Source organism: Rhinoraja longicauda, chromosome 2 (assembly GCF_053455715.1).
Source record: "Rhinoraja longicauda isolate Sanriku21f chromosome 2, sRhiLon1.1, whole genome shotgun sequence".
Lineage (NCBI taxonomy): Eukaryota > Metazoa > Chordata > Chondrichthyes > Rajiformes > Arhynchobatidae > Rhinoraja > Rhinoraja longicauda.
This window is the reverse complement of record NC_135954.1, coordinates 79,668-103,881: the sequence shown is the minus strand read 5'-3', so window position 1 is coordinate 103,881 and position 24,214 is coordinate 79,668. Positions and strand designations below refer to the sequence as shown.

At 55.4% G+C, this 24,214-nt stretch overlaps 2 protein-coding genes across 5 annotated transcripts in view; one reads left to right on the top strand and one right to left on the bottom strand.

The window, feature by feature from the left end:
* The window catches only part of LOC144601494 (palmitoyltransferase ZDHHC3-like), a 60,671-nt gene extending 54,772 nt beyond the window's left edge, over positions 1-5,899 (bottom strand). Inside the window, exons 1-2 of one of the 4 annotated variants that reach the window (XM_078413697.1) lie at positions 5,271-5,899; positions 2,301-2,628 (exon numbers count right to left, since the gene is read on the bottom strand). In XM_078413697.1, coding sequence (XP_078269823.1) covers positions 2,301-2,603 — 303 coding nt within the window. In that variant the 5' untranslated portion in view covers positions 2,604-2,628; positions 5,271-5,899. Of the gene's footprint in view, positions 1-2,300; positions 2,629-5,121 lie in introns of all 4 variants that reach the window. The other 3 variants (XM_078413687.1, XM_078413716.1, XM_078413706.1) reach the window with 3 other exon arrangements.
* A 171-nt stretch (positions 5,900-6,070) lies between these two features.
* Positions 6,071-21,815, top strand: exosc7 (exosome component 7). The gene is made up of 8 exons (XM_078426411.1): positions 6,071-6,174; positions 11,266-11,367; positions 12,605-12,699; positions 15,007-15,172; positions 16,127-16,197; positions 17,784-17,907; positions 19,773-19,928; positions 21,685-21,815. Exons 1-8 carry the CDS (start codon positions 6,118-6,120, stop codon positions 21,787-21,789), a joined length of 876 nt encoding a protein of 291 aa, XP_078282537.1. The 5' UTR covers positions 6,071-6,117; the 3' UTR covers positions 21,790-21,815.
* The last annotated feature ends 2,399 nt before the right edge of the window (positions 21,816-24,214 follow it).

The following is a 24,214-nucleotide window of genomic DNA, read 5'->3' as shown; positions in this document are numbered from 1 at the left end:
GAATCTTATAGAGACATATAAAATTATAAAAAGACTGGACAAGCTAGATGCAGAAAACATGTTCCCAATGTTGGGGGAGTCCAGAACCAGGGGCCACAGTCTTAGATTAAAGGGGAGGCCATTTAAAACTGAGGTGAGAAGGAACTTTTTCACCCAGAGAGTTGTGAATTTGTGGAATTCTCTGCCACAGAGGGCAGTGGAGGTCAATTCACTGGATGGATTTAAGAGAGTTAGATAGAGCTCGAGGGGCTAGTGGAATCAAGGGACATGGGGAGAAGGCAGGCACAGATTACTGATTGTGAATGATATGCCATGATAACAATGAATGGCGGTGCTGCCTCGAAGAGCCAAATGTCTATGTTTCTATGATGAGGACAGAGTTGTAGAGATCGTTGGCATGGACTTCAATGTTGCACGTTGGCGCAGAAGGTCAAGGCATGGGGTTGAGGCATGTTAGCAAACTGGTTCCAAAACTGGGTTGGTGATAGGAGGCAGAGGATAGTGGTGGAGTGTTTGTACTGAAAGTCTGCAGCAAGTGGTGTACACAGTATCAATGCTAGGACTTGTTCTGTATAGAAATGACCTGGATAAAAGTGTTGGGGAATAGCTGTTAAGTTGCAGGTGATACAAACTGATGTTGTAGATTGTCTCGGGATACAGCAGGACATTGATCAGCTGGAGTGTGGGCAGAGCAGGGGCAGGGGCAGGTGCAATGTAACCCAGACGAGTGGCGTCATGAATAAGCTGCTTCTGCCCCCATCCTAGGTAGACACAAAATGCTGCAGTAACTCAGCGGCTCAGGCAGCATCTGTGGAGAACATGGATAGGTGACGTTTCAGAGTGCTGGAGTAACTCAGCGGGTCAGGCAGCATCTATGGAGAACATGGATAGGTGACGTTTCACAGAGTGCTGGAGTAACTCAGCACTCAGGCAGCATCTCGGGTGATGTTTCGGGTCGAGACCCTTCCTCAGACTCCACAAAGGAAACAAACGCTTCCTTTCCTACCTGGACTCCACAAAGGAAATGACTGCTCTGTGCCCATCCGGTTTGTTTAGGGCTAGCCCTATCCTAACATTTTCTTTAAAGGCTCTTGATCTGAAAAATTACATTTCTCTTCCCACAGATGTGGCCTGACCTGCTGGTTATTTCCAGCACTTTACCTTTAAATTACACAATTTAACGTCTTTGTTTTATTTTAACTGTTAGTTAAAAATGAACTGTATGGAACGCCAGCTTTTAGTCTGGTCCCAGTCCAATCCACGAGGTCCATAACAAGCAAGTGGCGGCTGGAACTACATTCTAACATAGAAACATAGAAAATAGGTGCAGGAGGAGGCCATTCGACCCTTTGAGCCAGCACCACCATTCATTGTGATCATGGCTGATCATCCACAATCAGTAACCCGTGCGTGCCTTCTCCCCATATCCCTTGATTTCACTAGCCCCTAGAGCGCAATCTAACTCTCTCTTAAATCCATCCAGTGATTTGGCTTCCACTGCCCTCTGTGGCAGAGAATTCCACAAATTCACAACTCTCTGGGTGAAAAAGTTCCTTCTCACCTCAGTTTTAAATGGCCTCCCCTTTATTCTAAGACTGTGGCCCCTGGTTCTGGACTCCCCCAACATTGGGAACATTTTTCCTGCATTTAGCTTAACCAGTCCTTTTATAATTTTATGTTTCAATAAGATCCCCTCTCATCCTTCTAAATTCCAGTGAATACAAGCCTAGTTTTTCCAATCTTTCCTCATATGACAGTCCCGCCATCCCAGGGATCAATCTCGTGAACCTACGCTGCACTGCCTCAATTACAAGGATGTCTTTCCTCAAATTAGGAGACCAAAACTGTACACAATACTCCAGATGTGGTCTTACCAGGGCCCTATACAACTGCAGAAGAACCTCGTTACTCCTATATTCAAATCCTCTTGTTATGAAAGCCAACATTCCATTAGCTTTCTTCACTGCCTGCTGTACCTGCACGCCAACTTTCAGTGACTGGTGTACAAGGACACCCAGGTCTCACTGCATTTCCCCCTTACCTAACCTGACACCATTGAGATAATAATCTGCCCCCTTGTTTTTGCCGCCAAAGTGGATAACCTCACATTTATATTAATATTATCTGTATTATACTGCATCTGTCCACTCACTCAACCTGTCCAGGTCACCCTGCAACCTCCTAACATCCTCTTCGCAGTTCATACTGCCACCCAGCTTTGTGTCATCCGCAAACTTGCTAGTGTCATGGTCAATGAACAGTCACAAAATCAACAGTAGGTGTGACAGCGGGAGACTTACAGGATCGGTCAGCATTGCCCGAGAGTGAGAGGCCAGAGCCAAGAACGCCAGGACGTTGAAGATAATCCCATTGATGATACTGTACAGCAAGTCTTTTCCTGGAATAAGCATGACAAAAACCACCACAAACTCTGCGTAGAAAACCAGCATCCAGGTGACAAAGACGCAGGCCAGTCCGCATCCATCCTTGATGAACCAGATCCGATCCATTGAGCTGTCGTTGGAGGGGGGTGGCATGCACTGGTCAGCCTGCAGGTACTCCGCCCGCCGCTCAATATCTCTGTTGTGGTTAGATGATCTCATGGTGTAGTCTGGTCCATACTTAAACCTGCCAAATCAAAGCAACAACCTTTACCAATTAAACTGAGGCACGGTCATGTAGCACTGAAACAGGCCCTTCACCCATTATATCCATCACACAGCACATAGTACAGCACTGAAACAGGCCCTTCACCCATGACATCCATCACACACATAGTACAGCACTGAATCAAGCCTTCACGCATTATATCCATCACACAGCACATAGTACAGCACTGAAACAGGCCCTTCACCCATTATACCCATCACACAGCACATAGTACAGTACTGAAACAGGCCCTTCACCCATTACATCCATCACACAGCACATAGTACAGTACTGAAACAGGCCACCCATTATATCCATCACACAGCACATAGTACAGTACTGAAACAGGCCCTTCACCCATTATATCCATCACACAGCACATAGTACAGCACTGAAACAGGCCCTTCACCCATTATATCCATCACACATAGTACAGCACTGAAACAGGCCCTTCACCCATTATATGCATCACACAGCACATTGTACAGCACTTATACAGGCCACCCATTACACAGCACATAGTACAGCACTGAAACAGACCTTCACCCATTATATCCATCACACACATAGTACAGCACTGAATCAGACCTTCACCCATTATATCCATCACACACATAGTACAGCACTGAATCAGGCCTTCACCCATGACATCCATGCCAACTGCCACCTAGAACATAGTACAGCATTGAAACTGGCCCTTCACCCATGATATCCATCACACAGCACAGCACTGAAACAGGCTCTTCACCCATGACATCCATGCCAACTGTCACACATTTACATCAAGTACCAATCTACACAAGTCCCATTTTCCAGCATTTACTCCATGGCCTTCTCTGCCTTAACTGCTGGTCAAGATACTTCCTAAACATTGAGAGTATTTGTCTTTAGCACTGCATTCCCAGCCTCAGAAAGACACAAAAATCTCAGCGGGTCAGGCAGCATCACTGGAGAGAAGGAATAGGTGACGTTTTGGGTCGAGACCCTTGTCCAGCATCTGCAGTTCCTTCTTACACATGTCCCAGCCTCACTTGTCCAACCTGCCCACATTTGGTCCATATCCCTACATATACCTGTCTGACTGTTTCTTAAATGTTGCGATAGTCCCTGCCTCAACTACATCCTCCGGCAGCTCGTTCCATACACCCACAACCCTGTGTAACCTTTGCTTTCCCTCTCTCCCCATCCTCTAACTAGTTCTGTCCTCCTGATTAATTTTACTGATTGTATGCCTCATTAGCACCTTCCCCTCAGCTAACCATCAACCATTCTATATTTCCTTATTGCCTGCTTTGATCTGGTTTTTTTTACAACTTACCCTTCCCCCTATGTCGAAACGCAAAACGTCACCCATTCCTTCTCTCCAAAGATGCTGCCTGCCCGGCATTTTGTGTCTATCTTCACCTCGGCCCCATTGCGGACATTGGACTTTGTCTCTGAAACTGATGCTACAATGCTGAGAACTATATTCTGCACTCTGTACCTTCCCCTTTGCTCTACCTATTGTACTGGAGTTTGGCTTGCTTGTCTGAGCTTGATTGTTTGGCTGAATGGTCCCTCCTTAAAGTGTTGGAAGGAACTGCAGATGCTGGTTTATACTGAAGATAGATACAGAGTGCTGGAGTAACTCAGCGGGACATGTAGCATCTCTGGATAGAAGGAAAGGGCAATGTTTCGGCCTGATGAAGGGTTTCTACCCGAAACGTCACCCATTCCTTCTCCCCACAGATGCTGCCTGTCCCGCATTTTATGTTTTGTGTCTATCTTCACCTCTACCCCATTGTGGACATTGGACTTTGTCTCTGGAACAATAGACAATAGATGCAGGAAGGGGCCATTCGGCCCTTTGAGCCAGCAACGCCATTCACTGTGATCTCTGCACAATCAGTAACCCGTTCCTACCCTCTCCCCATACCCCTTGATTCCGCGATCTTTAAGAGCTCTACAATCTAACCCTCTCTTGAAAGCATCCAGAGAATCGGCCTCCGCTGCCTTCTGAGGTTCTGGACTCCCCCAACATCGGGAACATGTTTCCTGCCTCTAATGTGTCCAACCCCTTAATAATCTTATACGTTTTGATAAGATCTCCGCTCATCCTTTATTTCCAGTGTATACAAGCCTAGTTGCTCCAGTCTTTCAACGTACGACAGTCCTGCCATTCCGGGAATTAACCTAGTAAACCTACGCTGCACGCCCTCAATAGCAAGAATAGACAATAGGTGCAGGAGGAGGCCATTCGGCCCTTCGAGCCAGCACCGCCATTCAATGTGATCATGGCTGATCATTCTGAATCAGTACCCCGTTCCTGCCTTCTCCCCATACCCCCTGACTCCGCTATCCTTATGAGCTCTATCTAGCTCTCTCTTGAATGCATTCAGAGAATTGGCCTCCACTGCCCTCTGAGGCAGAGAATTCCACTCATGTCCTTCCTCATGGGCTCCAATGCTGAGAGCGATATTCTGCACCATGTACCTTCCCCTCTGCTCCACCTGTTGGACTGAGCTTGTCCTGGTTGTAGTTATGTGTTGTATCATCAGGTCTGACTGGACAGCGCGCACAACGAAGGGAAGCTCTCCAGTGCAGTTTGGTGCAGTCGCCGCGCACTGGAGCCGGACACTCACCTGGTCAGTCAGCGAGGCCGCGGCGCGGAGCCGGGGGTGGAGGGAGGGGGAGCGGGGCCGGGGAACCGCCGCCTCACGCCCGCCCGCCCGCCCTGGCAGCCGCGGGCCGGGGGTTCACGGTGTTGGCGGAGGGAAGGAGGGAGTCGCGGCCCGTTGTGGGGGGGAGCGGGGCCTCAGTCAGGCCGCCCGCGGGGGGAGCCGGGGGCTGGGGTTGGGGGCTCAGGCCGCCCGCGGGGGGAGGGGGAGCCGCCGCTGGGTTGGGGGGGGGGGGGGGCGGGGTTGGGGCCGGGTGATGGGGGTACCAGTGCCGGGGTTGGGGGTATTGGGGGGCGGGGGGTTCAGGCCGCCCGCGGGGGGAGGGGGAGCCGCTGTCGCCGCCGCAGCCAAAGCGCCGCCATGTTCCGGTGCGCAGGCGCGGCCGTTGCCCGGGAGCTGAACGGAAGCGGAAGCTGGCCCCGACGAATGGAGCTGACGCACGGCTGTGACGTCATGGCGCCGGCGTGGGGTTGCGTGCTTGTTTCGCAGCGTGTCGCGAGGCCGCGCTCCCCCTGTAACGGCTCATGTCCCGCAGAGAACAACCGCTCGTCCGGCAAAGGGAGAGCGCGGAGAGCCGCTGCCTCGCCAGAGCGCAGTGTGTGGGCGCGGGGTGATGACGCCACGCTGGGTGTGGCGGGGTGATGACGCGAGGCGCGGCGGGGGGGCGCGGGGTGATGACGCCACGCTGGGTGTGGCGGGGTGATGACGCCACGCTGGGTGTGGTGGGGTGATGACGCGAGGCGCGGCGGGGGGGCGCGGGGTGATGACGCCACGCTGCGTGTGGCGGGGCGCGTGGTGGTGACGCAGCGCGATGGCGGCGGTGGTGCTGAGCGAGGCGGAGCGGGTGTACGTGATGCACGGGGTGCAGGTGCGGCAGCGCGGCCGGGCCGGGCCGGGGTGGGGGAGCGGGGTGTGTGCGGTACACAACAGGTGCAGGAGGAGGCCATTCGGCCCTTCCAGCCTGTACGCACCGCCATTTAATGTGATCATGGCTGATCCCGTCCCTGCCTTCTCCCCATACCCCCTGACTCCTCTATCATTAACAGCTCTATCTACAGGGCGGGGCAGAGTCTGGGAGCAATGCCCAGCCTGATGAAGATGCCCACCTGTCTGCTCCATCCACAGATACAGGCCAATCCGCATCAACTCCAGCTCCGTATTTGTCCCCTCACTTTCTGCACCTCTCACATTCAAGTGTTTGTCCAGACAGGTTTAGTGTAGAGACACAGCGTGGAAACAGGCCCTTCCCAACCGAGTCCACATCAACCAGCATTTGGAAAACAGTGACAGAATCGGTCAAAGTCAGCATGGATTTATGAACGGGAAATCATGCTTGACTAATCTTCTAGAATTTTTTGAAGATGTAACAAGTAGAATGGATAAGGGAGAGCCAGTGGATGTGATGTCAGTTTAAAAATAAGGGGAGACCATTTAGGACTGAGATGAGGAAAAACTTTTTCACCCAGAGAGGCCAGTTCGTTGGATGCTTTCAAGCGAGAGCTGGATAGAGCTCTTAAGGGTAGCGGAGTGAGGGGGTATGGGGAGAAGGCAGGAACGGGGTACTGATTGAGAGTGATCAGCCATGATCGCATTGAATGGCGGTGCTGGCTCAAAGGGCTGAATGGCCTACTCCTGCACCTATTGTCTATTGAATCTGGGGAATTCTCTGCCACAGATGGCAGTGGAGGCCAATTCACTGGATGATTTCAAGAGAGAGTTAGATTTATCTCTTAGGGCGAACGGAATGAAGGGATTTTGGGAAAAACCCGGAACGAGGTACTGATTTTAGATGATCAGCCATGATCATATTGAATGGCGGTGCTGGCTCGAAGGGCCGAATGGCCTACTCCTGCATCTATTTTCTATGTTTCTATCCCCCTAAACTAACACTCTCCGACACACACTAGGGACAATTTACATCATTTATACCAAGCCAATTAACCTACAATCCTTTGGAGTGTGGGAGGAAATTGAAGATTTTGGAGAAAACCCACTCAAGTCATGGGGAGAACGTACAGACTCCGTGCCGGGTGGCACAGCGGAAGAGCTGCTGCCTTACAGCACTTGTAGCACCAGTGACCCGGGCTCCATCCCGACTACAGGTGCTTTCAGAAAGTTTGTACTTTCTCTCCATTACTGCGTGGGTTTCTCCAAGATCTTCGGTTTCCACACTCCAAAGACGTACAGGTTTGTAGGTTTATTTGCTTGTTATAAATGTAAATTGTCCCCAGTGTGCGTTGGGAAGTGTGAATGTGTGCAGATCGCTGGGCCGGTGGGCCGAAGGCCCTGTTTTGGCACTGAATCTCTAAAGTAAACTAAGACAGCACCCGCACTCACCAATGGTCACAGGCATCTAGTCACAGCAAGGATCCACACACCCAATACCTCTGGTCACAGCAATGATCCACTCACCCAACACCTCTGGTCATAGGCATCTAGTCACAGCAAGATCCACTCACCCAATACCACTGGTCACAGCAAGGATCCTTGCACCCAGCACCACTGGTCACAGGCATCTAGTCACAACAATGATCCACACACACACAACACCACTGGTCACAGGCATCCACTCACATAAATGACCCCTGCTGTCACTCTCCTTTCCATCAACTGAGCCGTGCTTGGATCTAATTGACCAACGTGCCCTGTGCACTCAGCCCTGTATCACCCTCTCCTGCAGAACCTTGTTGAAGGCCTGACTCGTCCGTGCAACCATGCGTGCTCCACCACCCAACACTCGTTACCTCCTCACAATGTTCCATCAGCTTGGTCTGGCCTTGACAAGCCCGCGCTGGACTTCTCTGATCGGTCTCTGCTTTTCCAAGTGATCGTTAATCTTGTCCCTCAGATTTGCATCTGATAACTTCCCTGCCATTGATGTGAGAATCACAGATCTGTTATTTCCTGGCCGTTCTCTGCTGCCCCAAAGACAGGTTGTCCAGTGTCACATGTCCCAAAATGGATATTCGTCTCCATCATCTATGTTTCCAATGTTGGGCCAGGCTCTTGCACAGTGGACAGCCTTCTCGTTTGCCACTGCTAGATCTTCCAGGCAGCATTGTTCACAACAAATATGTAAACATAATACTCTTTAAATACCAGAATAAATAACAAAAAAGAAGCTCAGTGTACAAAGACACAAACAATATCCCCGTCTATAAAGTTCAGAGTTTATTTGAGGTTGTGGTGTTTAACAGCCTGATGGCTGTCGGGAAGAAGCTGTTCCTGAACCTGGACGTTACAGTTTTCAGGCTCCTGTACCTTCTTCCCCATGGCAGGGGTGAGATGAGAGTGTGGCCAGGGTGGTGTAGGTCAGTGAGAGTGTGGCCAGGGTGGTGTGGGTCAGTGAGAGTGTGGCCAGGGTGGTGTGGGTCAGTGAGAGTGTGGCCAGGGTGGTGTGGGTCAGTGAGAGTGTGGCCAGGGTGGTGTGGGTCAGTGAGAGTGTGGCCAGGGTGGTGTGGGTCAGTGAGAGTGTGGCCAGGGTGGTGTGGGTCAGTGAGAGTGTGGCCAGGGTGGTGTGGGTCAGTGAGAGTGTGGCCAGGGTGGTGTGGGTCAGTGAGAGTGTGGCCAGGGTGGTGTGGGTCAGTGAGAGTGTGGCCAGGGTGGTGTGGGTCAGTGAGAGTGTGGCCAGGGTGGTGTGGGTCAGTGAGAGTGTGGCCAGGGTGGTGTGGGTCAGTGAGAGTGTGGCCAGGGTGGTGTGGGTCAGTGAGAGTGTGGCCAGGGTGGTGTGGGTCAGTGAGAGTGTGGCCAGGGTGGTGTGAATCCTTGATGATGCTCATATGTTCTAGGAGTAGAATTAGGCCATTTGGCCCATTAAGTCCCCTCTGCCATTCAATCGTCGCTGATCAGTCTTTCCCTCTCAACCCTTTCTCTTGCCTTCATCCCATAACCCTTGACAACCAGTGTAGAAGGGTCTCGACCCACACATCGTGCATCTCTTCTCTCCTGAGATGCTGCCTGACCCGCTGAGTTACTCCAGTATTTTGTGTCTACCCTTGACAGCCATGCTGGCTGCCTTTTTGTGAGGCAGTGCTTCCTGATGCCAAGACCAACTCTTACCTACCTGCACTTAATTAGTCAAACAGGGCGGAAACAGGCCCTTCAGCCCAACTTGCCCACACAGGCCAACATGTCCTATCTACACTAGTCCCACCTGCCTGCGTTTGGTCCATATCCCCCCAAACCTGTCCTATCCATGTCCCTGTCTAAATGTTTCCTAAACATTGCGAGTCTACCCACCTTAATGTGCTCCAATATTCATAACTCTTCCACCTTCCTGACGCAGACCTGCTGCAGGTCTCAGGATGGTCAGTGTGCCCGTCCCTAAAGGTCACTGTGCCCATCCCTAAGGGTCACTGTGCCCATCCCTAAGGGTCAGTGTGCCCGTCTGTAGGGTCAGTGTGCCCATCCCTAAGGGTCAGTGTGCCCGTCTGTAAGGTCACTGTGCCCATCCTAAGGGTCTGCTCCCGTCACTAGGGGTCAGTGTGCCTGTCCCTAAGGGTCAGTGTGCCCGTCTGTAGGGTCAGTGTGCCCGTCCCTAAGGTCAGTGAGCCCGTCTGTAGGGTCAGTGTGCCCGTCCCTAAGGGTCAGTGTGCCCGTCCCTAAGGGTCAGTGTGCCCGTCTGTAGGGTCAGTGTGCCCGTCTGTAGGGTCAGTGTGCCCGTCCCTAAGGGTCAGTGTGCCCGTCTGTAGGGTCTGTGCCCGTCCCTAAGGGTCAGTGTGCCCGTCCCTAAGGGTCACTGTGCCCGTCCCTAAGGTCAGTGTGCCCGTCCCTAAGGGTCAGTGTGCACGTCTGTAGGGTCAGAGAGCCCGTCTGTAGGGTCAGTGTGCCCATCCGTAAGGGTCAGAGTGCCCATCCCTAAGGATCAGTTTGCCCGTCCCTAAGGGTCAGTGTGTGACCCTAAAGTCAGTGTGCCCGTCCCTAAGTATCAGTGTGCCCATCTGTAGGGTCAGTGTGCCCGTCCCTAAGGTCAGTGTGCCCGTCTGTGAGACTCCAGCCTCTCGACATCCTTCTTTCTCTTTGGGGAATAACGAGGTATTAATCATGATGGAGCTCACACCCCTGGCCCCACACACAGATCACTGCTTCCTGACGTATTCATCATGAATACTAGTGTAGATGGGGCGAGTGTAGATGGGGCGAGTGTAGATGGGGCTAGTGTTGATGGGACTGCTGTAGATGGGGCTGGTGTAGACGGGGCTGGTGTAGACGGGGCTGGTGTAGACGGGGCTAGTGTGGATGGGGCTAGTGTAGATGGGACTAGTGTAGATGGGGCTAGTGTAGATGGGGCTAGTGTAGATGGGACGAGTGTAGATGGGGCTAGTGTAGATGGGGCTAGTGTAGATGGGGCTAGTGGAGATGGGACTGCTGTAGATGGGGCTGGTGGAGATGGGGCTGGTGTAGATGGGGCTGGTGTAGACGGGGCTGGTGTAGACGGGGCTAGTGTGGATGGGGCTAGTGTGGATGGGGCTAGTGTAGATGGGGCTAGTGGAGCTGGGGCTAGTGTAGATGGGACGAGTGTAGATGGGGCTAGTGGAGATGGGGCTGGTGTAGATGGGACGGGTGTAGATGGGACGGGTGTAGATGGGACTGGTGGAGATGGGACGGGTAGAGATGGGGCTAGTGGAGATGGGGCTAATGTGGATGGGGCTGGTGTAGATGGGGCTAGTCTAGATGGGACTGCTGTAGATGGGGCTAGTGTAGATGGGACTAGTGGAGATGGGGCTAGTGTGTCCCTGGCTCCACACACACAGATCACTCTGCTTCCTGAAGTATTGATCATGATCATAGCCCTGGCCCCACACACAGATCACTCTGCTTCCTGAGGGATCTATTCTTTGGTTACCCTGGATCGGAGGATATTAGCTTCATGAAGACGTTGGTTGGACAGACTTGGATTGGTATTGAATTGTAAAGAAGGTGATGAATTGAATGTTTTGCGGGTGTGTTTGACTCTCAGGATGATGTGCGGATTGACGGTCGTGGATGTGAAGACTACAGACACATCGAGATAGAGACTGACGTGGTCTCCAACACCAGTGGCTCGGCCAGGATGAAAATTGTAAGGACCGGGACGGGCTGCCTTGATCGTCTGTGGTAATACCGTGACCAGTGTAGTACAGGAACAGGCCCTTCAGCCCACAATGACTGTGCTGAACACTAGGAACAATATACAGGGCCAATTACCCTACAAACCTGCACGTCTTTGGAGTGGGAGGAAACCGGAGCACCCGGAGAAAACCCACACAGGTCACGGGGAGAACGTGCAAACTCCGTACAGACAGCGCCCGTAGTCAGGATGGAACCCGGGACTTTGGTGCCGTGAGGCAGCAGCTCTACCCGCTGCACCACCGAGCTGCCCTAGTCCCGGGTGGGTTCCGATCTTTCTATTACGTTACATTGCACCAGTGGGCTTTACAGACGGGATCTGCTGACTACATACATCTGCTGATTAGCTTGTTTCAACATAATGAGTACTTTAAGTGGAGTGATTTTTATCATAATTGCTAGTTGTGTTGATCACGTGAGATGCCATTCTAGCCAGTGACCACAATGAGCACATCAAAGCCCACATTGAAAACCTCACTCTGATTGTGGAGCCCACAATCTACGACCACAATCCCGGCCTCACTTCACAAGTATGCTTTAAACCCTCTGAACACATTAAATGTTCATCATGACGAAAGTGGATTGTGTGGCACGATCTTGTTCTGGGTAAAGCCACTAGCCTGAGTAACCCCGCTGAGTTACTCCAGCACTCTGTGAAACGTCACCTATCCATGTTCTCCACAGATGCTGCCTGACCCGCTGAGTTACACCTGCCTTCTCCCCATATCCCTTGATTCCACTAGCCCCTAGAGCTAAATCTAACTTTCTTTTGAATGCATCCAGTGAATTGGCCTCCAGTGCCTTCTCAGGCATAGAATTCCACAGATTCACAACTCTTTGGGTGAAGAAGTTTTTCCTCATCTCTGAGATCTTCGGTTCCCTCCCACATTCCAAAGACGTGCAGGTTTGTAGGTTCATTGACTTGGTCCCTAGTGTGTGTGTGGGATAGTGTTAGAGTGCAGGGATTACTGGTCAGTGCGGACTCGGTGGGCCGAAGGGCCTGTTTCCGCGCTGTCTCTCAAAATTAAACTAAACGTACAGGTGTCCAGTGAGGCCATCAGTAACGTTGACATTAGTCCCGTCAGTAAAGGTGGGTGAATTTAAGAACCAGTGGTTCCGTCGCTTCACTGGTGTGTTTCTGGTTAATGTGTTGCTGTCAGTAACCCGTTGTGTGTCTGCATGTCCTACAGGGTCACACAGACATTCTAGTCGGTGTTAAGGCAGAGATGGGCTTGCCCAAACTGGAGAGGCCCAACGAAGGTTTCGTGGAGTTCTTCGTAGACTGGTAAGATGCACGTCACATAGGAGTGCCCTGTCATGGTCAAAGGGACAAGGTGCTTCAGAAGCTGAAAGGGCTGACGGTGGATAAGTCACCTGGACTGGATGGACTGCACCCTAGGGTGCTGAAAGAGGTGGCTTTGGAGATTGTGGAGGCATTGACAGTGATATTTGAAGAATCACTAGAGATAGGAGTGGTCCCAGATGATTGGGAAATGGCCAATATTACCCCACTGTACAAGAAGGGAGCAAAGCAGAATAGTGGGCGCTGTAGGCCAGTTAGTCTGACTTCAGTGCTTGGTAAGATTTTAGAGTCCATTATAAAGAATGAGGTTACGGAGAACGTAGAAGTTCACGATAATATAGGCCAACGTCAGCACCGCTTTGTAAAGGAGAAGTCTTGCTTGACAAATCTGCTGGAATTCTTTGAAGACGTAAATAGCAGGACAGACAAGGGTGAGTCAGTAGATGATGTTTACTTACATTTACAGAAAGCTTTTGATAAGGTGCCATACGTGAGGCTGCTAAGGAAGATGAGCCCACGGTATCAAAGGGCAGACACCAGCGTGGACAGCAGGTTGGCGGGACGGCAGAAGACAAGGAGTGGCAGTAAAGGGGCTGTTTCTGGTTGGCTGCCAGTGACTAGCGGAGTTCCACAGGGCTCGGTGCTGGGGCAGCTACTCTTCACCTTGTAGATTAATGATTTGGACGAGGGGATTGAAGGCTTTGGCCAAGTTTGCAGATGATACGAAAATAGATGAAGGGGCAGGTAGTGTAGAGAAAGCAGGGACTCTGCAGAAGGACTTGGACAGGTTGGGAGAGTGGGCAGTGAAGTGGCAGATGGAATATAGTGGAGCAAAGTGTGGAGACGTGCATTTGGAATAAAGGCGTAGGCTATTTTCTAAATGGGAAGAGAATCCAGAAATCAAAGGTGCAAAGGGACTTGGGAGTGCTGGTGCAGGATTCCCAAAAAGTGAATCTGCAAGTCGAATCGGTGGTAAAGAAAGCAAACGCAATGTTAGCATTTATGTCAAGAGGGCTTGTATACAAAACCAGGGATGTAATGCTGAGGCTCTATAAGGTGCTGGTCAGGCTGCATTTGCAATATTGTGAGCAATTTTGGGCCCCATATCTGAGGAAGGATGTGCTGGCTCTGGAGAGGGTCCAGAGGAGGTTTACAAGAATGATCCCAGGAATGAGTGGGTTAACCTGTGATGAGCGTTTGTCGGCACTGGGCCTGTACTCGCTGGAGTTTAGAAGAATGAGGGGGGACCTCATTGAAACGTACAGAATAGTGAGCGGCCTGGATAGAGTGGATGTGGAGAGGATGTTTCCACTAGTGGGAGAGTCTAGGACCAGAGGTCACAGCCTCAGAATTAAAGGGCGTTCGTTTAAGAAGGAGATGAGGAGGAATTTCTTCAGTCAGAGGGTGGAGAATCTGTGGGATTCTTTGCCACAGACGGCTGTGGAGGCCACAAGTCAGTGGATATTTTTAAGGCAGAGATAGATAGATTCTTGATTAGTGCGGGTGTCAGGGGTTATGAGGAGAAGGCAGCAGAATGGGGTTAGGAGGGAGAGATAGATCAGCCATGATTGAATGGTGGAGTAGACTTGATGGGCCGAATGGCCTAATTCTGCTCCTATCACTTATGATCTTATGCAGTGGAGGCCAATTCTCTGAATGCATTCAAGAGAGAGCTAGATAGAGCTCTTAAGGATAGCGGAGTCAGGGGGGTCTGGGGAGAGGGCAGGAACGGGGTACTGATTGAGAATGATCAGCCATGATCACATTGAATGGCGGTGCTGGCTCGAAGGGCCAAATGGCCTCCTCCTGCACCTATTGCCTATTGAGTTACTCCAGCACTCTGTGAAACGTCACCTATCCATGTTCTCCACAGATGCTGCCTGACCCGCTGAGTTACTCCAGCACTCTGTGAAACATCACCTATCCGTGTTCTCCACAGATGCTGCCTGACCCGCTGAGTTACTCCAGCACTCTGTGAAACGTCACCTATCCGTGTTCTCCACAGATGCTGCCTGACCCGCTGAGTTACTCCAACACTCTGTGTGTTTTGGTAAACCATCACTTAGTTCGTTGTGCCGACATGGCGTTAGATGTGCAGGGATTGTCATTGCTGCATTGGCCACTCGGTGGCGCCAGAGGACCACGTTCTCATTCCTGTCTCGCTGGAAGATTCAAATGAAAACTAAACTTCAGCAAAACTAGCTCCGTTTATCAAAATGAAATTGTTTACGGCTCTTGCGGTCGACGTGCAGCGTTGGTGTTGAACTTTGTAACGATGTTTCCGTGCAGCTCTGCCAATGCCACGCCGAAGTTTGAAGGGCGAGGGGGAGACGATCTCAGCACCGAGATCACCAACACCCTGTACCGTGTGTTTGACAACAGCAGCAGCCTGGAGCTGGCAGCCCTGTGCATCACCCCTCGCCAGCACTGCTGGGTGCTGTACGTGGACGTGCTGGTAGGTCTGGCCCCCCCCCGACGCACAGCCCCCCCCACACACAGCGCCCCCCCCCCTCCCCACAGCCCCCCGCCCCACACAGCCCCCCCCCCACACACAGTGTGGAGCTAGCAGCCCTGTGCATCACCCCTCGCCAGCACTGCTGGGTGCTGTACGTGGACGTGCTGGTAGGTCTGGCCCCCCCCCCCCGACACACAGCCCCCCCCCCCCCACACACTGCGCTCCCCACGGCCCCCCGCCCCACACAGCCCCCCCCCCCCCCCGACACACAGCCCCTCCCCACACACAGTGTGGAGCTGGCAGCCCTGTGCATCACCCCTCGCCAGCACTGCTGGATGCTGTACGTGGACGTGCTGGTAGGTCTGCCCCCCCCCCGACACACAGCCCCCCCCCACACACAGCGCCTCCCCCACGGCCCCCCGCCCCACACAGCCCCCCCCCACACAGCCCCCCCCCCCACACACAGCCCCCCCCACACACAGCCCCCCCCACACACAACCCCCCTCCCACACAGCCGCCCCCCACACAGCCCCCTCCCCCCACACATCCCCCCCACACACACAGCCCCCCCCGACACACAGCCCCCCCCCACTCACACAGCCTGGAGCTGGCAGCCCTGTGCATCACCCCCCGCCAACACTGCTGGGTGCTGTACGTGGACGTGTTGGTAGGTCTGGCCCCACCCACCCCTCTCGCCCACCTGCTCACCCCCCCTCACACTCCCCAGCCCAACCCTCTCGCCCACCCACCCACTCCCCCGCCCACCCCCACTCCCCCTCTCCCGCCAACTCCTCCTCCCCCACCCACCCACTCCCCCTCTCCCTCCCACTCCCCCAGCCACTCCCCCAACCGCCCACCCTCTCCCCTCCCCCACCCTCTCTCCTCTCCCACCCTCTCTCCTCCCTCCTGCGGTCTGGTGACCACCTCACTAGCGAGCGTGTCTCTGTGTTTCAGCTGCTGGAGTGTGGAGGGAATCTGTTTGATGCCGTTTCCATCGCAGTTAAAGCAGCGCTTCACAACACCAGGTGAGGGGCCGGGCGTCACGGGCAGGGTCAGCGTGTGGTTAGCGTGGACAGTGTGGTCAGCACCAGGTGAGGAGCTGGACGTCCCGGACAGGGTCAGCGTGTGGTTAGCGTGGACAGTGTGGTCAGCACCAGGTGAGGAGCTGGACGTCCCGGACAGGGTCAGCGTGTGGTTAGCGTGGACAGTGTGGTCAGCACCAGGTGAGGAGCTGGACGTCCCGGACAGGGTCAGCGTGTGGTTAGCGTGGACAGTGTGGTCAGCACCAGGTGAGGAGCTGGACGTCCCGGCAGGGCACGTCTCCCACACCGGCATCATTGACCCGCTCTGTCTGGTTTTCCCGTGAACTTCACCGTTTATCCCAGTGGTCACCATGGGTCCGGAGTGGAGCAGCAGCTCCCGGGGCCCTGCACCACCTGACTGGGGCCCCCACCACCTGACCAGGGCTCCACCACCTGACCGGGGCCCCCCCACCACCTGACTGGGGCCCTCCACCACCTGACCGGGGCCCCCCACCACCTGACCGGGGCTCCACCACCTAACCTGGGGCCCCCCCACCACCTGACCGGGGCTCCACCACCTAACCGGGGGCCCCCCCCACCACCTGACCGGGGCCCCCCCCCCCACCTGACAGGGGCCCCCCACCACCTGACCGGGCCCCCCCCCCACCACCTGACCGGGGGCCCCCCCCACCTAACCGGGGGCCCCCCCCCCACCACCACCTGACCGGGGCCCCCCCCCACCTGACCGGGGCCCCCCACCACCTGACCGGGGGCCCCTCCCTACCTGACCGGGCCCCCCCCCCCACCTGACCGGGGGCCGCTCCACCACCTGACTGGGCCCCCCCCCCCCACCACCTGACCGGGGCCCCCCCCACCTGACCGGGGCCCCCCCACCACCTGACCGGGGCCCCCCCCCACCTGACCGGGGCCCCCCCCCACCTGACCGGGGCCCCCCCCCCACCTGACCGGGTCCCCCCACCACCTAACCGGGCCCCCCCCCCCCACCTAACCGGGCCCCCCCACCTGACCGGGGCCGCTCCACCACCTGACCGGAGCCCTCCACCACCTGACCGGGCCCCCCCCCCCCCGCTCTGTCCTCTAGTAGGTTACTCTGGCCTCTAGTAGGTTACTCAAGCCTCTAACAAGTTACTCTGGCCTCTAACAAGTTACTCTGGCCTCCAGTAGGTTACTATGGCCTCTAGTCGGGTTACTCTGGCATCTAGTATGGTTACTCTGGCCTCTAGTAGGTTACTCTGGCCTTCAGTCGGTTACTCTGGCCTCCAGTAGGTTACTCTGGCCTCTAGTAGGTTACTCTGGTCTCTGGTAGGGTTACTCTGGCCTTCAGTCGGTTACTCTGGCCTCTAGTAGGTTACTCTGGCCTTCAGTCGGTTACTCTGGCCTCCAGTAGGTTACTCTGCCCTCTAGTAGGATCACTCTGGCCTCTAGTAGGGTTACTCTGGCCTCTAGTAGGGTTACTCTGGCCTCTAGTAGGTTACTCTGGCCTCTAGCAGGTTACTCTGGCCTCTAGTAGGGTTACTCTGCCCTCTAGTAGGTTACTCTGGCCTGTACCACTGTCTGCTTCTCTGTAGAATCCCAAGGGTGAGGGTCCTTGAGGATGACGAAGGCTCCAAGGAGATTGAGCTCTCCGACGACCCGTTCGACTGCCTGCGCCTGAACGTGGACAACGTGCCCTGCATCATCACGCTCAGCAAGGTGAGAAATCCCCCCATAACCTGGCCACTCCACACACAAACAGGCCCTTCAGCCCACACCGACCACATGCCCCATCTACACTAGTCCCACACCAACCAACATGCCCCATCTACACTAGTCCCACCTACCCACACCAACCAACATGCCCCATGTACACTAGTCCCACCCACCCACACCGACCAACATGCCCCATCTACACTAGTCCCACCTACCCACACCGACCAACATGCCCCATGTACACTAGTCCCACCCACCCACACCGACCAACATGCCCATCTACACTACTCCCACCCACCCACACCGACCAACATGCCCCATCTACACTAGTCCCACCTACCCACACCGGCCAACATGCCCCATCTACACTAGTCCCACCCACCCACACTGACCGACAATGTGGGCAGGTGGGACTAGTGTAGATGGGGCATGTTGGCCGGCATGGGCAAGTTGGGCTGAAGGGCCTGTTTCCACACTTTATCACTATGACTATCTCTGGAGAGAAGGAATGGGTGACGTTCGGTCGAGACCCTTCTTCAGACTGAGGAGTCAGGGAGGATGGAAACGAGGGAACTGAGACGTTGCCCCATTCCTTCTCGCCAGAGATGCTGCCTGACCCCCTGAGTTACTCCAGCATTTTGTGTTGTTATTATGGTACAGCAGTAAACTGGAGGTGTGTTCAGATCCAGTGGTGTGTGTAGTGTCTGTGGTGGGTCGTGTGTGCACCGGTCAGTGTGTGACCGGTCAGTGTGTGACGGGTCAGTGTGTGTGGGTCAGTGTGTGTGGGTCAGTGTGTGTGGGGTCAGTGTGTGTGGGGTCTGTGTGTGTGGGTCAGTGTGTGTGGGTCAGTGTGTGTGGGTCAGTGTGTGTGGGTCCGTGTCGTGTGTGGGTCAGTGTGTGTGGGTCAGTGTGTGGGTCCGTGTCGTGTGTGGGTCAGTGTGTGTGGGTCCGTGTCGTGTGTGGGTCAGTGTGTGGTCAGTGTGTGTGGGTCAGTGTGTGTGGGTCAGTGTGTGTGGGTCAGTGTGTGGGTCAGTGTGTGTGGGTCAGTGTGTGTGGGTCAGTGTGTGGGTCAGTGTGTGTGGGTCAGTGTGTGGGTCAGTGTGTGTGGGTCAGTGTGTGTGGGTCAGTGTGTGTGGGTCCGTGTCGTGTGTGGGTCAGTGTGTGTGGGTCCGTGTCGTGTGTGGGTCAGTGTGTGGGTCAGTGTGTGTGGGTCAGTGTGTGTGGGTCAGTGTGTGTGGGTCAGTGTGTGGGTCAGTGTGTGTGGTCAGTGTGTGTGGGTCAGTGTGTGGGTCAGTGTGTGTGGGTCAGTGTGTGTGGGTCAGTGTGTGGGTCAGTGTGTGTGGGTCAGTGTGTGTGGGTCAGTGTGTGTGGGTCAGTGTGTGTGGGTCAGTGTGTGTGGGTCAGGTGTGTGTGGGTCAGTGTGTGTGGGTCCGTGTCGTGGTGTGGGTCCGGTGTCGTGTGTGGGTCAGTGTGTGTGGGTCAGTGTGTGGGTCAGTGTGTGGGTCAGTGTGTGGGTCAGTGTGTGGGTCAGTGTGTGGGTCCGTGTCGTGTGTGGGTCAGTGTGTGTGGGTCCGTGTCGTGTGTGGGTCAGTGTGTGTGGGTCAGTGTGTGTGGGTCAGTGTGTGTGGGTCCGTGTCGTGTGTGGGTCAGTGTGTGGGTCAGTGTGTGTGGGTCAGTGTGTGGGTCAGTGTGTGTGGGTCAGTGTGTGTGGGTCCGTGTCGTGTGTGGGTCAGTGTGTGTGGGTCAGTGTGTGTGGGTCCGTGTCGTGTGTGGGTCCGTGTGTGTGGGTCCGTGTGTGTGGGTCAGTGTGTGTGGGTCAGTGTGTGTGGGTCAGTGTGTGGGTGACAGGTCAGTGTTGGTGCCCACAGGTGGGTCACCGCCACGTGGTGGATGCGACGGCGCAGGAGGAGCGATGCAGCATGGCGAGCGTGTTGGTGTCGGTCACTCACCGCGGGACCCTCACCTGTCTGCGCAAGGTGGGCGTCGGCAGCCTCGACCCAGCCAGCGTCTATGAAATGATGGAGGTGAGACCCGCACCAGCCCCCCGCACCCCGAGACCCCCACACTCCCACACCCCGAGACTCCCACACCCCGAGACTCCCGCACCACGAGACCCCCACACCCCGAGACCCCCACACTCCCACACCCCGAGACCCCCACACACTGAGACCCCGAGACCCCCGCACCCCGAGACCCCCACACCTCGAGACCCCCACACTCCCACACCCCGAGACCCCCACACTCCCACACCCCGAGACCCCCACACTCCCACACCCCGAGACCCCCACACTCCACACCCCGAGACCCCCACACTCCCACACCCCGAGACCCCCACACTCCCACACCCCGAGACCCCCACACTCCCACACCCGAGACCCCCACACCCGAGACCCCGAGACCCCCACACTCCCACACCCGAGACCCCCACACTCCCACACCCCGAGACCCCCACACTCCCACACCCCGAGACCCCCACACTCCCACACCCGAGACCCCGCACCCCGAGACCCCCACACCCCGAGACCCCCGCACCCCGAGACCCCCACACCCCGAGACCCCCACACTCCCACACCCCGAGACCCCCACACCCCGAGACCCCCACACCCTCGCACCCCGAGACCCCCACACCCCGAGACCCCCACACCCTCGCACCCTGAGACCCCCACACCCCGAGACCCCCACACCCCGAGACCCCCACACCCCGAGACCCCCACACCCCGAGACCCCCACACTCCGAGACCCCCACACCCCGAGACCCCAACACCCCAGAGACCCCAACACCCTGAGACCCCCGCTCGAGCCCACACCCAAGACCCCTGCACCCCGAGACCCCCGCACCCCCACACCACGGTTTGTTGTATGGGGGGTGTTGTGGGGGGGGGTGTATGTGGGGTGGGGGGGGGGTGTATGTGGGGGGGGGGTGTATGTGGGGGGGGTGTATGTGGGGGGGGGGTGTATGTGGGGGGGGGGTGTATGTGGGGGGGGTGTATGTGGGGGGGGGTGTATGTGGGGGGGGTGTATGTGGGGGGGGGGGGTGTATGTGGGGGGGGTGTATGTGGGGGGGGTGTGTATGTGGGGGGGGGTGTGTATGTGGGGGGGGTGTATGTGGGGGGGGGTGTATGTGGGGGGGGGGTGTATGTGGGGGGGGGGGGGGTGTTGTGGGGGGCTGACTGTCTCTGTGTCCCTGACAGACGGGGAGGCGAGTGGGCAAGGCTCTACACGAATCACTGCGGACCACGCTGGGGGTGTGCTGTGGGGGGGGTGTATGTGGGGGGGGGGTGTATGTGGGGGGGGTGTATGTGGTGGGGGGGGTGTATGTGGGGGGGGGGTGTATGTGGGGGGGGTGTATGTGGGGGGGGGGTGTATGTGGGGGGGGTGTATGTGGGGGGGGGTGTATGTGGGGGGGGTGTATGTGGGGGGGGGTGTATGTGGGGGGGGGGGTGTATGTGGGGGGGGGTGCTGTGGGGGGCTGACTGTCTCTGTGTCCCTGACAGACGGGGAGGCGAGTGGGCAAGGCTCTACACGAGTCACTGCGGACCACGCTGGGGGTGTGCTGTGGGGGGGGTGTATGTGGGGGGGGGTGTATGTGGGGGGGGGTGTATGTGGGGGGGGTGTATGTGGGGGGGGGTGTATGTGGGGGGGGTGTATGTGGGGGGGGGTGTATGTGGGGGGGGGTGTATGTGGGGGGGGGTGTATGTGGGGTGGGGGTGTATGTGGGGGGGGGGGTGTATGTGGGGGGGGGTGCTGTGGGGGGCTGACTGTCTCGTGTGTCCCTGACAGACGGGGAGGCGAGTGGGCAAGGCTCTACACGAGTCACTGCGGACCACGCTGGCGAAAGAAGAAAGTTTAGGAACGAAGCGGCAAAAAGTGGGATTTCTTGGTTAACTTTTGCAAATGTAAATTTATTTTTAAATAAACTGTTTTATGTGCGTTTGTGGTCTGAGGACATTGATAGTGTTTAACAGGCGGTGTATAAATCCTGCAGTAACTGGCCGGTGCAGCGGGTAGAGCTTGCTGCCTCACGACGCCGGACACCCAGGTTCCATCCCGACCACGGGTGCTGTCTGTGCGGAGTTTGTACGTTCTCCCGTGGGTTTTCTCCGGGATCTTCGGTTTCCTCCCGCACTCCAAAGACGTGCAGGTTTGCAGGTTAATTAACAATCTGTAAATTATCCCTAGTGTGTGTAGGATAGCGTTAGTGTGAGGGATCGCTGGGCGGTGTGGACTCGGTGTGGACTCGGTGTGGAAGGGGTTGTGTTTCCGCTCTGTGTCTCTAAACTACACTAGTGTGGGGGGGGATCGCTGGGCGGTGTGGACTCGGTGGGAAGGGGTTGTGTTTCCGCGCTGTGTCTCTAAACTACACTAGTGTGGGGGGGGGATCACAGGGCGGTGTGGACTCGGTGGGAAGGGGTTGTGTTTCCGCTCTGTGTCTGAACTAAACCAAGTGAGACAGTTGTGTAGATTCTGGAGACCAAATGCCCTCTGTGTGGCGAAGATCTTGCCCATTCATGAATGGGGTCAGTTTGCTTTCAGTGGTGCCCCCTCCTCCAGCCCTGGTGGGCCCGGCTGGCCGGGGGGGGGGGGAATCCTCGCTCACTCCCCAAACTGAAAACATCTGCATTCACCCCGACCAGATGTTGCCTGCAGCTGTGTGAAGGGCAAGGTTCAGATCACACGTGTAGGAAGGAACTGCAGATGCTGGTTTAAATCGAAGATAGACACAAGATGCTGGAGGAACTCAGCGGGTCAGGCAGCATCTCTGGAAAGAAGAAGGGTCCTCGACCCGAAACGTCACCTATCCATGTTCCCCACAGATGCTGCCTGACCCGCTGAGTTACTCCAGCACTCTGTGAAACGTCACCTATCCATGTTCTCCACAGATGCTGCCTGACCCGCTGAGTTACTCCAGCACTCTGTGTCAGATCACACGGTCCGTTACCAGTTTTTGATTCCTCTCGGGAGTGACGCACAGCTGTCTGCCAGATGTTTTTAAACGATGGCAAAGGATCAATTGTGCTGCCGTTGGCAAGAAGTTGTCTTCAAGCAAGCCTGACCCTCTTCCCCAACACCGACCGCTCTGTTAGACACGGGGAGGGTGGAGAGTGGGTTACAGTCCTCTGACCACTGCCCTGCACACACTGGGGGAGGGGTGGAGAGTGGGGTACAGTCCTCTGACCACTGCCTGCACACACTGGGGGAGGGGTGGAGAGTGGGGTACAGTCCCTCACTGACCACTGCCCTGCACACACTGGGGGAGGGGTGGAGAGTGGGGTACAGTCCCTCACTGACCACTGCCCTGCACACACTGGGGGAGGTGGGACGTTCCCACAAAAACAGCAGGTAGTCAGTGATCCAGCGCAGAAACAGGCCCTTCGGCCCAACTTGCCCACGGGCCTACATGCCCCAAGTACACTAGTCCCACCTGCCTGCGTTTGGCTCATCTATACACTAAAACTCTCGTTTGTTTGTTCCTGAACTACACGATAGCGCGACAATTTTAGGCCCACCTTACTCACCGTCGTCCCTTTGGTGCTAATGGCAAGAAGTTTCATTGAAATCGGTGTTATATTTTTAAAGTTATTCACATTTTAAAGTTTAAAACTATCTCCTAAGGAGGGGGGGGGGGAGGAGGCGGAGGGGGGAGGAGGCGGAGGGGGGAGGGAGGGGGGGAAGGAGGGGGTGCTGCACCAATGCAGGAGAGGTTTTGGGCTAAACAAGTCCACTTGGTCTAGTGTCCTAAACCTGTCCTATCCATGTGTTTCTTAAACGTTGGGATAGTCCCTGCCTCAACTACCTCCTCCGGCAGCTCGTTCCATACACCCACCACCTTTTGTGTGGAAATGTTACCCCTCAGATTCTTATTAAACCACTCTTCACAAACCCTTGTCCTCTGGATCTTAATTCCCCTGCTCTGGGCAAGAGACTCTTCATATGATATCCCATCTACACCTCTCCCCTCCCATCTCCCTCTGCACTGATCACCATTAATCAATCGATTCTTTTGAGGAGATTGCTGAATAAGGGATGGATGATGTGGATATAGACATGGATTTTAGCAAGGCTTGTGGAAGGTCCAACATGCCAGGGGTGGTGGTGGAGGCAGATACCATAATGGTGTTTAAGAGACCTTTAGACAGGCCTAGGTAGTGCAGGGATAACGTTTAGTGCACGATAAAGTCCAGTAATGTCCGATTAAAAGAGTCCGAGGGTCTCCAATGAGGTAGATGGGAGGTCAGGACCACTCTCTAGTTGGTGAGAGGGACGGTTCTCAGCTTTGCGTTTCCACGTGCACACCTCCAGATTCAGGGAC